We start from the raw sequence: 16,286 nt of genomic DNA, 5'->3' as shown, positions 1-16,286 counted from the left end.
TATAATATAGGTTTGGTTTTGTGCCACTCCTGCTTATGCTCAGGTAAAAGTCCTGACTCTGCGCACAGGGATCACTCCCGGTGTTTTCTGGGGGCCATTTGTGATGTCCAAGATCAAACCCAGGTCAACTATGTGTAAGACAACCACCCTACCCACTGTACTATCGCTCTGCTCCCAAGATTCATTCCTATAATTTTTCTCCAAGGTTCTTGCCATTTATAATTCAACACCCTTTTTCGTTAGTGTCTCTTCTCTTTCAACCCTAGGATATATCATGGATCACTTTATATTTTGATATTATGCCCATATTATGCTCATACCATAAAAATAGAATATTTGGATCAGGTCCTGACACTGCTTTATATTCTGAGGTTGCTCTGGCAGTTCTCAAGGGATCACACCATGTTGGAGGTTAAACCCGAGCCTCACACACACATATGCACATCCCATTGAACTACCTCTCTGACCACTTAAAAATATTTTTTGGAGAGAGGGCAGGGTCAGGATGGCCAAAAAGAGACTTCCCATGGCAGCAACACAAAGAATGTTAAAAAAAACTCAATTAAACACAGATGTCGTGAGGACCTCGCTGAGAAACCAGTTACTGCCTCTGGGGTTTGCCTCTGTGGAAAACAGGACTGTAGCTGATTTCAGAGCTAAGGATGCATCCCCAGGGATCAGGTATGAAAAAAGCACAAACAGAGCTTGGGACTATGCTTCAAGAAAAGTGACAGGTGAGCCAAAATTTGACAACAGTTGGAGACCACACAGCATGTTGGGCTGGAGTGCATTATTTGAGTGAGCATTATTTGAGTGAGCACCTGCTTTGGGGTTGACTAGCAGCACAATGTGATTCCCTGAACACCCCTCAGAGAAGCCTAAGCACTGAGAAAAGAGTAGTACTTGACCATTACTGGGTAATGTCCCCAACTTCCCATACTTAAAACTCTGCTCTAACCAAATCTGAGACAAGATGTAAAGCTGGCAAGACATTTATAGACCTCAGCAGTCTCCTACAAATTGGCACCAAACCCATTTGGAGCAGGAAGCAGGCCAAGGACAACTTCTACCCTTTTATGCTAAATGTAAAGGAAGCATCAGTAGGCAGAACAAGGAGAGGAAAGGAGAGGAAAGTAGAGGAAGGGAGGGAGGAGAGGGGAGGGATATGGAGGAGAGGAGAGGAGAAAAAAGGAAAGAAAGGAGAAGAGAGGAAAGGAAAGGAAAGGAAAGGAAAGGAAAGGAGAGGAGAGGAGAGGAGAGGAGAGGAGAGGAGAGGAGAGGAGAGGAGAGGAGAGGAGAGGAGAGGAGAGGAGAGGAGAGGAGAGGAGAGGAGAGGAGAGGAGAGGAGAGGAGAGGAGAGGAGAGGAGAGGAGAGGAGAGGAGAGGAGAGGAGAGGAGAGGAGGGGAGAGGAGGGGAGGGGAGAGGAGGGGAGGGGAGAGGAGGGGAGGGGAGGGGAGGGGAGAGGAGAGGAGGGGAGAGGAGGGGAGGGGAGGGGAGGGGAGGGGAGGGGAGGGGAGGGGAGAATAAGCAGCAGCTTCTGCATCTCAAAGAAAATGATAAACAGAACACAAAGACAACACACAGACTGGGAAAAATTATTTGCTCACCACTCATCCAATAAAGGGTATTCAAGATGCATAAAGCAATGGCAGAACTCTTAAAAAAACATCCAGGGGCCAGGGAGATAGTACAGCAAACAGGGTGTTTGCCATGTATGCAGCTGATCTGGGTTCAATCCCCAGCACCCCAGAGCACTACCTGGAGTGACCCCTGAGCACAGAGCCAGGAGTAAGTTCTGAGTACCACTGGATGTAACCCACACAAAGCAAAAGATAAAAAGGAAAAAATTCAACACAATAAAAAATGGGGAGAAGAGATGAACAGGAACTCCCTCAAGAAGAAATGAAAAAGGCATATGAAAGTATGCTCTATATCACCAATGATCAGGGAAATGCAAATCAAAACAACAGTGAGATATCACCTCATATTACAGAGACCAGCACTCATCAAAAGGACCAATAACAACCAGTGTTGGTGAGGATGTGGGGCAAAGGGGTCTCTCATTCACAGCTGGTGGGAAAGTTGTGCTCACTAGTCCAGCTTTTTGGGAAGATAATATGATTATCTCTCAAAGGGAATTGAGCTTCTATATGACCCAGTAATTCCACTCCTTGGAATATACTACAAGGGCCCAAAAAAATAATGCAGAGAAAAACCTCTGTACTCCTGTGTTTATTGCGCTGCACACACTAATCACAATGGTCAAAATCTGGAAACAACCCAAGTACCCAAGAACAGATGGCCAAGAACGAGTGTAGTTTAAAGAAACTATGGTAGATATACACAATGGAATCTAATTAGAGATAAGAAAGATGCAATTTGCTGCTACATGGATGAATCGAGAGCATGTCATGCTGAGTGACGTTAGAGGGAGAAAAAAAAGACATAGAATGATCTCTCTCATCTGTGTGATATAAAGTAACTCCATGGAGCAATAATAAATGCCCAAAGGCAATAGAAATGAAGAGCAGAAGAACTGGCCTTCAGTTGGAAACTTGCCATTGGTGTAGGGGGTAGGAGGGATAAACTAGGGAAGGGAACACTAGGGCAATGGTGGAGGAGGAAAGTGTCTGCCATACAGGCAGGCAAAGGGGCAGGGAATCTGGGGACATTGGTGGAGAAAAGTGGTGAAGGAATGGTGATGAAACACTGTATGCTTCAAACTTAATAATGAATAACTTTGTAACTATAATTCATGTTGATTACATTTAAAAAGAGAAAAAACTATGAAAATAAAGACAACACAAAATATTATGGGGTAGTATGTAGTATTAAGAGAATCAACATTCAGATCATAGGGGTTCCAGGATGAGAGTAAAAAGAGACAGGGAATGGAAAAAAATATTTACCCAATATGTATCTGACAAGGGGGTAAAATCCAAGATCTATGACACTGTTAGCACTTTACAAGAAAAAATTCAACCCCATAAGAAAATGGGGACAAGAGATGAACAGGAACCTCCTTAAAGAAGAAATACAAATGGCCAAAAGGCACATGAAAAGGTACTGTACGTCACTAATTATCAGGGAGATGCAAATCAAATCAACAATAAAATATCATCTCATGTCACAAAGACTGGCACACATCAAAAAGAACAGCCAGTGCTGGTGTGGATGTGGAGAGAAAGGAATTCTCATTCATGGCTGATGGGAATGCTATTTGGTCCAGCCTTTCTGGAAAACAAAATGGAAATTTCTCAAAAAACTAGAAATTGAATTTCTATATTACCCAGCAACATTGCTCCTGGGAATATACCTTACTGACCCAAATATACAATCCAGGAAAAACCATCTGCACTCCTATGTTCATTGTAGCACTATTCACAATAGCCAGAATCTGGAAACAACCCAAGTGCCCAAAAACAGATGAGTTAATAAAGGAACTATGATACATCTACACAATGGAATACTATGCAGCTGTTAGAAAAAAATGAGGTCATGAAATTTGATTATACATGGATGGACATGGAGAGTATGAAATGAGTCAGAGGGAAAGGGACAAAGAGAATGATTGCACTCATTTCTGAGATACAAACCCAGCCCCCAAAGTATGTGAATAATGCCCAAAGAAACTTAGAAACAAGGATCAGGAGGACTGGTCCATGGTAGGAACTTCACCACAAAAGGGAAGGGGTGGTGCAGTTAGGACAGAGAAGGGAGCACTATGATAATAATGGTTGGAAATGATCACTCTACAAAATCCCAGTGCTGAAAGAAGGTAAAGTGCTATGCGTGATACCCTTTCAGTAACAGTATTGCAAACCATGGAGCCTAAAAGGTAATTAAGAGAGAGAGAGAGAAAGACAGACAGACAGAGACAGAGAGAGAAGGAAAAGTGTCTGCCATAGAGGCAGGCTGCAGGGGTGGTGTGGGGGGTGTGAGTGGGAGGAAAACTGGAGACATTGGTGACGGGAAATGTGCACTGGTGTAGGAATGGGAGTTGGAACATTGTATGACTGAAAGTTGGTCATGAAAAACTATAACCGTATATCTCATGGTATTTAAATAAAAACAATTTAAATGAGAAAGGGGAAAAATCTGGTAAAAGAGGCTGGAGCAATCGTACAGCAAGGCAGCTTGCTTGTCTTGCATGCAGCTATCCCAGGTTTGATCCCCGGCATCCCATATGTTCCCCTAAGCACTGCCAGGCATAATTTCGGAGTGCACAGCTGGGAGTATCCCTTGAGTATCGCTGTGTGTGGCCCCCAAACAAAACAAACCAAAAACTAGCAGAAGAAATAATAGTTAAGGACTTTATTAATCTGAGGGAGAAATGTACCTTAACCAGGAATCCCACAGAGTCCCAAACAAAATAAACCCCAAAAGAAGACAAAACTTACTCTAATCAAAATGGCAGGAACCAAAGAGAGACAGATTTCTAAAAGCAGCATGAGAGAAGCAGATCTACACATATAAAACAACCCTCTTGTGACTCATATCGAATTTCTCAAATGAAACTGTAGGAAGGGATTGGTCTAATATATTCAAAATCTTAAATGAGTAAAACTTCAAACCAACAAATCCTTTCTCTTACCATGTAGTCACTCAGATTTGAAAGACCAAGTGAAATATTTTCAAGGGCTGAAGCAACTGTACAGTGTGTAGTATGTTTGCCTTGCAGCAATACCTTGCATATAGGTAACACTAGAGTATTCTTTGTTTCCCCACTAGTCTGAGTTTCCCGACAGTCTCTGTATTATTTGTTGCTATCTGTTTGGTAACCAACAATGATTAAAAAGTGGATATACAAGGACAGTAGAAACAAACACCAGGAGGATTGGTCCATTGTTGGAAGCCTGCCTCAAGTAAGGAAAGGCTGCTAATATCTCAGGGCTGAGTGTAATAGAGATGTTACTAGTGACTGCTTGAGTAAATCGATGAACAATGGATGACAGTGCTACAGTGGTACAATATGAGAATAATGCCTAAGGACAATAGAAATGAGGACAAGGAGGACTGGTCCATGGCAAGAAGATTGCCACAAAGGGAGAGGGGAAGGCAGTTAGGAGAGAGAAGGGAACACTATGCCAATGATAGTTGGAAATGATCACTATGGAAAAGAATTGATTGCTGAATGTAGGTAAAGGGATATGCATGATACCCTTTCAGTAACAGTACTGCAAACCACAGGTCTAAAAGGGAAAATAGGAAAGGGAGGGAGAGTGGAGGGAGGGATGGAGGGAGGGAGGGAGGGAGGGAGGGAAGGAGAGGGAGAGAGAAAGAGAGAGAGAGAGAGAAGTGTCTTCCATATAGGCAGGCTGGGGGATGGGGGTGGAGGGAAAATGGGGACATTGGTGGCAGAAAGCATACACTGGTGAAGGGACGGGTGTTAGAACATTGTGTGACAAAAACTCAATCATGATCAATTTGATAACTGTGTATCTCACAATGATTCAATAATTTTTTTAAAAAAATTGAATTCTGTTTATGTAAATAATTTATCTAAATGTCGATGGATTGAATTCAGATGTTGTAAGGCAAAGAGTGATTGGATGGATAGATAAGTAAACAAAAGCAACCTTTACTGCTTACAAGAGGCACATCTGAACTTTTTGTTCAGCACTTCACTCCTGGAAGTGCTTAGGAGACCATATGATTTGCTGGGGATTGGACCCTGGTCAGCTCTGCACAAGACAAACACCCTATCTGCTGTACTATTAATATGATCCCACAATTGAACTTTTATTATAAACTCATACAAAAAGTAAAGGGCTAAAAAGGCCATCATAAGGGCAAATAGTAACATAAAAACACAGAAACAGTCATACCTGATTCCGATAAAATAGAGCTTGAATAAAGTTATGAGAGATGAAGTTGGAAAGCATGCATTGGTGCTAAGAGGTGTATTAATAAATATCTTATCACTGTCATTGTATCACTGTCATCCTATTGCTCATCGATTTGCTCAAGTGGGCACCAGTAACAACTCCATTGTGAGACTTGTTTTTACTGTTTTTGGCATATAGAATACATCACAGGTAGCTTGCCAGGCTCTGCCATGCGGGCGAGATACACTTGGTAGCTTGCCAGGCTCTCCGAGAGGGGTGGAGGAATAGAACCTGGGTTGGCTGCCGAGAGTATCCAGCCCGTATGGCAGAGTCTGGCAAGCTCCCCGTGGTGTATTCGATATGCCAAAAACAGTAACAATAAGTCTCACCATGGAGACATTACTGGTGCCCGCTCGAGCAAATTGATGAGTGAATTTTCCAGTGAAAGCCACATGGCTTTAATGTTTAGAATTTAAATAATATGAATGGAGAGACACCACCAAAGCAACGCTCATTATTTATTAATGTATAATACACAGGAAGAGAGAGGAGAGATCACTGAGGTTACCAAGAATGAGGAAGGGAGCAAGGGTTGGAGTAGAGCAAGAAGGGCTGACAATATGGGCATTCTAAAAAATTAAAGAAGTAAATAAGCAATAAAAATGTGATCTCTGAAGCTGGAGCAATAGCACAGCATGTAGGGCATTTGCCTTGCATGCGGCTGACCCGGGTTCAATTCCCAGCACCCCATATGGTAACCCGAGCACTGCCAGGAGTAATTCCTGAGTGCAGAGCCAGGAGGAACCCCTGTGCATCGCCGGGTGTGACCCAAAAAGCAAAAAAAAAATAAAATGTGATCTCTTTGGGGCCAGAGAGATATTACAGTGGGTAGGGCCTTGTGAGTAGCTGACCTGGGTTTGATCCCTATCTGGTCCCCCTGAGACTGCCAGGAGTGATTCCTGAGTATAGCACCAGGAGTAACTCTTCACCATCAAGAGGTGTGGTCCAAAAACAACAAAAAACAGTTATTTTTGCAATTTGATGTAACAATACACTGTATTTTTTAAACTGATCCATCTCTAAAATGTCACAGTTGTTCTCAGAGAATACTTTCAAAAGTTAAAAACAATGCCTGTAGTCAAGGTGAAACTGTTTTTTTAAGGACACATTAAATGGCCATCCAATTCTCTCTGCTACTGACCTCACCTTCTCTCCTGACACTAGCATCACAGTCTCAAATGCCAACCTGCTATTTCTACCTAGACGTGCTGCTAGCACCTCAAACTCATTATGGCTTAAACTAACCCCAGTATACTTCAAGACACTCCCAAATCTCTCCCATGTCCTGATTTCCGCGAGGGACACCGTCATATCAAACTACAGCCATGTGCCACTTCATTTCAGTTGTGAAAATCATAGTGCCTGCATGGACCTAGACGTGAGAGTCTCCTACACATTACGGCTCTGTGATCTGTATTCAGTGTGTCACTAAGTGACGCAAGACTGTAGATACCCAGTTAAGAGCCTTTATCTTTCCCCCCGGCCTCCAATCGCAACGTCACATTATTTTCCATAGACTGTAAGTCTTCAGCGTGCCCCACTGGCATTTACTTTCCTCCTCTGAGGTTTCAGTGGCATGACCTCCATTCAGAACTTTAACACCTCTCACCCTAGGATGTGTAACAACATTCTAAGCAGTGTCCTGCTCTCTGTCCTCTCCCCTCTCCAACCCATCCCTTACCCCTCACCAGGTACAGTTTGACTCTTAAGTACAAGGATGGGAGGGCAAGATAAGCCCAGATGGGATCAGCAGGGGAGCCCACAAAGCCTGGCTTAGAGTTCTAGTTACAATTAGACTCAAAAATGAGTTATTATGTTGCTTCAGTTCCCTTGAGGATCTCCAGGCAAATCGAAACTAGCTTTGGGACCCTGTTCCAAACCTTTAGGTGGTACCTAAGATGACTTATGGCGAAGTCAACAAAAACCCACCTTAATGACAAGGAAACAAAAAATTCCCACTTCACTCCCTTGCTTCTGAAGATTTTCTGAGAACATCAATGAGTGTGTGACCAGAAAGGGATCACGGTGCTATTATGAACTAAGAAAATGACATATCATCACCTGTTTCAGTTCTTTGACCTCATCCTTCAAGGCGTAAACAGTATCAACAAGGCTCCTAGAACATAAAAAAGTCAGGTATTAATGGTAAACACAGAGGTATACGTTAGGTGAAACATCACCATAAGAGCATCTTTATAGAAATAGATCCTGAACAGTACAGGGCTTCCAAGCTAATTGGGAGAGATGCTGCTTAAAGTGGTTCTCATGCCTCTCTTGTTTACAGACTGCCACCACACAGGTTTGTTGAGATGCCCATTTACCCCAATTTGCCTTTGCCGCTTGCTTTCTGGCTTGGGTAAAGTCCAAAGTCTGAGACAAAGTCTTCTGCCCTCCGGGTTGGAGTGATAATACAGCGAAGAGGACATTTGCCTTGCATGCAACAGACCCGAATTCAATTCTTGGCATCCCATATGGTCCCCCAAGCAACACCAGGAGTGATTCCTGAGTGCAGAGCCAGAAGTAACTCCTGAGCATCACCGGGTATGACCCAAAAGGCCAAAACAAATAAACAAAAACCCAAAGTCTTCCGTACATATTTTTAATTGAGGAATTGTTGAATTGTATGGATGAGTTCTTTATGGATTTTGGAGGCTGACCCTTGTTGGATTAACATTTGCAAATGCATTTGACCATTCTCCCTTTCGATTCTCTGCCTTAACATTTTACTGATAGTTTCTTTCACTGCATAAACTTTTGCTTATTGCTGTCCTAATTGTTTACTTTTGCCTTTGTTTCTCTTACATTGGTGTTTCTCTTACATTGGTCTCTTACACCAAGACATCATCAAGGCCGATGTCAAGTTGATGAATGCCAGAAAGGAATGGTTTTGGGTTGGGATGATGATATGGGTAAAGAGGGTGAAATGTACAGTGGTGGAAGAAAACTAGACTTTTGTTAGGGATCATGATGTTGAATTAGAATGCTATAGATGTGAAACAGAACATTATAAACCAATGCTACCTCAATAAAAATACTGTCACCTCAATAAAAAACACTGAAGTTTTTTTTTTAATGTTTTGAAGCTTTCTCTGTCTTTGGGAGGGGGAATGAGCATCTAGTATATGATAAGTGGTGTCACAAAGTGTGCCTCTTCTATAAAACCTGTGTCTTGCAACTTTCATTTTCATCTATCTGACCCTACACAACCTACAGGACAGAAAATCAGGGACATTGTTCCTGGGAGATCCTCTACATTCTTCTTCCACCCCACCAAAGATTGACACACCAGCTAGCTTGTGGAAGCTCATTTTGTTCTGGTGTCACCCTTGAACAAAAAAATTGGAGATCAGGGTTCCATTTTTGTTCCCACCACTCACCCCCTCTAACCCTGAATATCCAGTTTCCTTCTCTTGATATTATTTTGTTTTGGGACCATACCCATCAATATTCAGGAGTTAGTCTTGGCTCTATATTCAAGGAATTCTTCCCGGCAGTGCTTTAGGGACCAGGTAGAATGTCAGGAATCGAACACAGCTCAGCCACTTGCCAGACAAATTGCCCCACCTGCTGTCCTTAGCCCTCTTGGCCCTCTCTCTCAGTATTACTGATTTCATACACCAAGTCGGGCTAAAATCACATTCCATAGGAACCTCACAGTCATGTTGGGATTCATGTAGCTAGAGAAATCATAAGGAGGTTCATCATCTTCAGGATGACCACCTGCTCCTCTTTGCACTCATTATGTCATTTAACCTCACCACAACCTTGAAAGTACTACCAGCATGCCCATTTTACAGAGAAGGAAACTGAGGCACAGAGAAGTGAAGGAATTTGTCAGGTGATCCACAGCTGAAGCCCACACTTATGAAACAGTGTGAACCGTGGCTATGCATCTCTTAAGCCCAAGCACTTAACCATGTGGCTGCATCGCTTCAGTTGCCAGATGGAAAAACACACAGAGGATGCCAAGTGCTTTGAAATGTGCTGCCCTGTGCACATTTAGACCTGACTTCGGAAATGACTCAAGTTTAGACAAATGAGCTAGTTGGCTGCTTTGTGATTATTTTAGAATCCATACGGTAATAAAGATGACTTTACTGCCGCTGCCCCTCTTCAATTTCCCTGTGCAAAAGGATCCCAGAAACATCACTTCCCTGGACCTCAGTTTCCACTTCAAGGAAAGTGGGGAGAATAACACTGATTTCACTGGACTGCTGGCTGAATGAAAATGAGGTCAAGGACGTAAAAGGCAAATGCCTATTTTTATTTGCACGAAAGGACTCTCTCTGGGCAGAGAAATTGGCGCCCAGAAGTTGGTCTTCCCATGGGCCCCCTAAAACCATCAAAAGCATGATTCTCACTTCCTGAAGCACCTTGTGGTATGAGGAAGGGGCAGGCACCGCACAGAGAGCTGGGCTCTGTGTGTCTCCTTCTCCCTTCTCTTGGTTGGGGAAGAGGGGAGACTCCCAAGACCCCAACTGCATCATCAGCAAACAGTTCCACATTCCTTCACGGCAGCTTTCTCAGCGTCCACTGCCTTGCCAGAATCTTCTTCCCAGACTGCAGGCAAATCAGAAAACGTTCAGCCCCCCCTCTACTCACTTTTCCTCAATGATGGTCTGGCCATTGCTTCTGGTTTCTTCGATGATGATTTTTTCTTCCTCAGGGAGTAAGACTTGTGGAATTGAATCTTTGCGGGTCGCTGCTGCAAAGGTGGCAAGAGAGAGGAGAGATGAAGGGTTACCTGTGCAAGTTGCTTATAGGTGTTAGTTCCTTTCGATGAATATGATTGAACAGTCTTTGTTGATAGTGCATGGTGTTACCCAGCTGTTGCTGATAAATGGTTTCTGATACAAGGAGTTCTAAATGGCCAAATCCATGGATTCAAACTTGGGGAGGTGGGGGATGGGTAGTAGCATTTTATATTCAGAGAACTAGTGTGAAAGACTACAATGAGATTCCTACTTATCCTTAACCATAAACCCATTTTTTTTCTGTTTTGCGCACCCCCCCAGTAAAGAACTGATGAGGGAATCTCACATGCCCACCCTAGGCTCAGTGTGAGGTAAAATCCCGCAAGCAGCAGCAATGCACTGGTTTCACCATTTCCTCCCATCTGTTCCCTATGGGAGTTTGCTGAAGCAGTTAGGTTCATTTGGGACACTGGCACAGTGAGGGGTTGAAGATGATCCCATTAGCAGCAGAGAACCAGGATCTCTCCTGCTCTCTGTTCAGATTATCTCCAGCCTCTCAGATAAAAGAGGCAACCAGACATGAAATGGCAATGACAGCCAAAAAAAAAAACCCCTCAAAACCAAAAAATCAGCTTTCCCAGGCCAGAGAGATAATACAGAGGGTATGGTGACCCTTGAACCTGGCCAACCCTGGTTGGATCCCCGGCACCCTACATGGTACCTGAGCCCACCAGGATTGATCCCTGAGTATAGAGCCAGGACTAAACCCTCAGCAATGCTGGGTATGACCAAACATCCTTCAACCCCCGCCAACATACACATAAAACAGTTTTCCTGCTCCAACTCTGCTTCCTCAAACTCTTCCACTACTGAATCTTTCCTTTCAGAGCCCAAATCCTTTATCTTCAGCCCCCTTGAGCCATTAGTTTCCTGTTTGGGGGTTTGGGTTTGGCAGTTCTCAGGAGCTACTCCTTGTTCTGTGCTCAGGGATAACTCTTAGTGTTGCTTGAGGTGACAGATCTAGTGCCAGAAATCAAACTAGAGTTGACCTCATGCAAAGCAAATGCCTTAACCCCTATTCAATCTCTCCAGCCCCTGGAATAATAATTTACTTTTCTTGGTAGTGCTAGGGATGGAACCCAGTACCTACCACTGAGCTACATCCCGGTGGAACGTAGCTTTTTAAAATGCACAGAGGCCGGAGCGATAGTACAGTGGGTAGGGCGTTTGCCTTGCACTCGGCCAACCTGGGTTCGATTTTCGACGTCCCATGTGGCCCCCCAAGCACCGCCAGGGGTAATTCCTGAGTACAGAACCAGGAGTAACCCCTGAGCATCACTAAGTGTGACCTCCCCCCAAAAATTTTTATAAAAACCACAAAGGCCAGAGAGAGTTCAACTTCCTGAGCGCATGTTTTGCATGCAGGAGGCCCAGATTTCATTCGTGACATGACATAGCCTCCCTTGAAGGCTAACAGGAGTAAGCCCCAAACACAGAGTGGAAGTTTTCCAGAAGCATCATTTACTGAGGCCCTAAAACAAAACAAAAAAGCAAAACAAAGAACAAGGATAGGGCTGGAGAGATATTATAGGGGGGTAGGGCACTTGCCTGGCATGCCATGGACACCACTTCCAGTGCCCAGCACTACATACGATTCTCCAAGTACCCCGGGGCTTACACCTCAGAACAGAGCTGGGAATTAATCCCTGAGCCCTGTTGGACATGTCTCCCCCTCAACAAATTTTTAATTACATTTAAAAATAAAAAGGGGGGCTGGAGCGATAGCACAGCGGGTAGGGCATTTTCCTTGCATGTGGTCAACCCGGGTTCGATTCCCAGCATCCCATATGGTCCCCTGAGCACCGCCAGAAGTAATTTCTGAGTGCATAGCCAGGAGTGACCCCTAAGCATCTCGGGGTGTGACCCAAAAAAGGGGGAAAAAGGGCAAGGATGAAGCAGAAAAGAAGCATTCAGTTTCTGTTTGGACCCTGAAAATTGTTGGGAAAATACCTGTACCTAAGAACTCCCCATTCCAGCTGCTACATTTCACACAGTCCCCTGCTTCAGCTGCTACATTTCCAGCTTTTCAAAGCCATTTTGAGACTTGGGCTGTGTGAAGACCTGTTTGCTTAAATATGCAGCTGATCAAAGATAGTATTGTGACTTCCTTTTCAGATCTGCCTATAAGAAGAGATTAGCATCAGCTCACAACACAGGAACTCTCCGCGCTCTTTAATTCCTAACTAGAGTTGCTGAAGGTATCTGTATACTTCAAAGCAGAGCTGAAAAAAATTTTTTTTTCATTTCTATCACATCTACTTAAAAAAAAATCTTGCATCTGTTTTTTTTCTCCCCTCACTGGACAAAAAGACACAGCTGGTAAACAAACCACCACGGGGTAGCTGAAAATACGTTATCTCAAGATGCAGCCCTGCATAAAGGCTCCGCTGCCCTGGCCACCTGCTTTTGTACACCCTGCGAGGCATCGGGGCTACTGGCAGTGAGCAGAGAGAGATACAGAGAGACAGAGACCTCTAGAGAGACAGAGACAGTCAGCTAGAGAGAGAAGTCATGTAGGAAAGAACAACCAAAATGTCATTCATTCAAGAAAACAGTTCCAGGCAACCTACTTGCGCCGTGGCCTGGCTGCAAATTTGTGCTGGTACAATAGGCTTCGATGACTTTCAGAATCTGAGCATCCTCCTCCAGAGCAGCAGTACCTGTCACATGGAAAGAATAATGACTGTGCATGCGCCAAGAGGCCTCTGGACCCACAAGCAAACCGAGTGCGCTCCAGTGTTGAAACTGCTCTATGACCAGAGGAGTTTCTGAAACTCAGGGCGAGCAGTCCCATACTTGGAAAAGCACAAGAGGGGCAAAGAAGATCCCTAAGGAGTTGGGGCGCAGGATGGGTGTCAGTATCAGTGAGTTCAGCACTGGAGGGCAGTTGCTCTGAGCTCGCCACTGAGAAGTCTTGTCAGTCTTTAGATCATGATCCATTAACGTCAGTTTTCTTCTGACACCACATCCTTCCTCTCCTGCAAAGTTTTTGGGCTCACTTCTCTAGGAAGCTTTCCCCCATGAGCCCTACCCATCTTTCCAACCAGCCAGCAGTCTCTGACTCTTGAAATGACTGGCCGGCAGCACCTCATGAATATGCTGATGTGCACAGCCAGTAGGGTTGCTAGAGAGAAGGTCAAGTGAAGATCTATCCAGACTAGATTTGGGAGGTGGATGGGGACATGCCCAGCAGTGCTCAGGGGGCTATTCCTGGCTCTGTGCTCAAGAAAGTCTGGGGGTCCCATACGATGCCAGGGATAGAACTGGGGGCAGCCACATGCACGGCAAGTGCCTTAACCCCCGTACTCTGTCTCTGGCACCAAAATAGATGATCAACGGAGATCCACAGTTCTGTACCCCTCTGTGAGATACAGCTTAGCCTTTTCTGTCAAGATCCTCCTCCCAACGAATCTTGTTCCCAGCCCTAGGAGACTAATAGGTACCCAACGATTGGCTGGCTTTGCTGTCTCTCTCAATGAGACTGTGTTTCTACGTGTTTCTCCAAGGCTGAGTCCTTCACTAGGTGAGATCACTGAGCACTGGATTTCCAGAAGACTCCTTAAGTCTATCTCAAGTAGAGGCAACTATCTCACACCTCAGAACCAAAGAGGTAAAAATATATAAGTATAGCAAATGGGTCCCTTTAGTGGCTGTAAGTTGGGCAGGGCAAACAGTCAACATGAAAATTCTACAGATCTTATCTGCTTACTATGACATGCATGCATTGCAACAGGAGGTGTCTTATTTGAAAATCTCAGGGTGACCAAACCTTTCCATGCATTTTTTTCCTATGCAACTATCAAAGTTAAGAACAAATTGCTCGAATCGTCTGCTTCATAGAAATATTTTTTCCTGTTAGTGCATTCTTAACCAATGTTCAGATGTACAAAGCTATACATACTTTTCCGAATCACATATTCCTCTTCGGATGGCTTTCTTTCGGTCTTTCTCTTGTGGAGAAACTTCTTCATTGTTTTGGGGCTTTTACTCGACTCCTGTAAAGATAGAGGATTCTTTATGAATTGAAATTCCTTCCTTACCCCCCCACCAAGCAAATCAAAGAGAGCAAACAATCAAACAGAATGCCTCTCTTTTATTTGGATAGTCTCAAAAGTGCATTAACGTTTAATTCTATACACAATAAAAATGGCTCCTGGAAGCTCGAATACGTAAAATAAAAGAGGCATAGCATTCTGCTGTCAATTGCCTTGGGAATGGGAATAAGAACATGCCTGCTAAAGGCACATTAGATTCTCCAAGAGGCCAAATGCCATTAGGGAACCATCTGCAGACATACCCATTGATACCAAAGACTGGACAGTAGCCCAAATTTGGATTCTAGTCCCCATGGACACCTTACCTTAGGGAATTAAATAACATGTCCCCAGATATATTTGCCTATTGCCCCCTTTCCAGAAAAAAAATTCACCAACTCCTCCATCCCCCATCAATCAAACTTCTTCAAGTGAACAAATAGAAAGTGTCCCACTGCTCCCAAATCACATATCCAAGTCATCAAATCATATCCAAAGCTACAATGGCTTCTCCCTGGATCAGTCCAGTGTCCCCAAGGTAACCTGCATTAGCCACTTTGGAAAACACTATCTAGTATAGACTGCTTTACAAAGAACTTCAAAATGACTTAAATAAATTTCTTTGGCCTCAATCCCACAAAGTGGAATATAGATTCCCAGTTCATGGGGAAAATGAAGGCAGAGAGCCTAAGACATTTTTCCACAGTTAGAGAGAAGGGCCAAATGAAGGTTGAGTTAGAAGTAACATGCCTACAGCCAAGCTTAAATCTATATCTGTGTGTACATAAAACTGTTTTTAATTAGTTGAGAAAAAGAGGTATAAATGACTGAGTTTGGCTTTGCCATATGTATAAGCAGCAGGTCTAAACAAGTGCTCATTATCAACATCCCAGTAAATGAAATTTGAATCTTAGATTTAGTCAAAATCCCTAATGATTAATTATCCCGGTTGCCCAAGCAATGCATAACGAGATGAATGGATAATAATTAGTGCCTTAAAATTATATGAAACAAAGAACTTAATTTCTTCCCATTTAGTCACAGCGATCCACTTAGATTTGAAAGCAGGCAGGACATGAAAAACTCACATGTGACACAAATAATAGGATAAAAGAGCATCAGTTGTCCAAAGCAGAAAGAAGGAGATTTCAAGCATTACAAGATGACATTTTTACGTGTACACCCACAAAAGCCTGCTTTTTGAAGAAAGTACTTACATGTCAGAATTGCAGCTTCATATTTTAGCCACCAATTATAATAAGGAACAAAATAAGCATAAAGGAAAGCTTCATTCATCAAAGGTTACAGCACAGCATCATGTCACTGTAAGCCAAAGATCTTGTTCTACCCTTACCTTTAAGATATAAGACATCCTCTAAAGTGAATATGTAAAGAAAGAGAGATGAGCGTGAGAGGTTGATGGTTATAATGACCAAATCCATTATCAATCATTCTAAAACAACATTTGAAATGTGAGTGTTATCATCAATTACACAGAGAGAATATCATCATGTTTCCCACATTAGTTTCAGATGCAATATCATCATGCAAAGCCCAAGAAATACAGTCCTGTGCAGAATAACAAATGCTGAAAATAACTGATATATAC

The 16,286-nt window shown here is 43.4% G+C and overlaps 1 protein-coding gene across 2 annotated transcripts in view; it reads right to left on the bottom strand.

Moving 5' to 3' along the window:
• The window catches only part of LOC101551817 (rho guanine nucleotide exchange factor 6), a 149,374-nt gene that overhangs the window by 3,418 nt on the left and 129,670 nt on the right, over window positions 1-16,286 (bottom strand). Inside the window, exons 16-20 of one of the 2 annotated variants that reach the window (XM_055122345.1) lie at window positions 16,032-16,052; window positions 14,545-14,638; window positions 13,214-13,303; window positions 10,492-10,594; window positions 7,951-8,005 (exon numbers count right to left, since the gene is read on the bottom strand). In XM_055122345.1, the coding sequence (XP_054978320.1) occupies window positions 7,951-8,005; window positions 10,492-10,594; window positions 13,214-13,303; window positions 14,545-14,638; window positions 16,032-16,052 (363 nt within the window). The remainder of the gene's footprint in view (window positions 1-7,950; window positions 8,006-10,491; window positions 10,595-13,213; window positions 13,304-14,544; window positions 14,639-16,031; window positions 16,053-16,286) is intronic. The other variant, XM_055122346.1, reaches the window with a different exon arrangement.

This window comes from Sorex araneus, chromosome X (assembly GCF_027595985.1).
Source record: "Sorex araneus isolate mSorAra2 chromosome X, mSorAra2.pri, whole genome shotgun sequence".
In the NCBI taxonomy this organism is placed as follows: Eukaryota; Metazoa; Chordata; class Mammalia; order Eulipotyphla; family Soricidae; genus Sorex; species Sorex araneus.
Note: the sequence above shows the minus strand (reverse complement) of the source record. Positions and strands in the feature narration are given on the sequence as shown.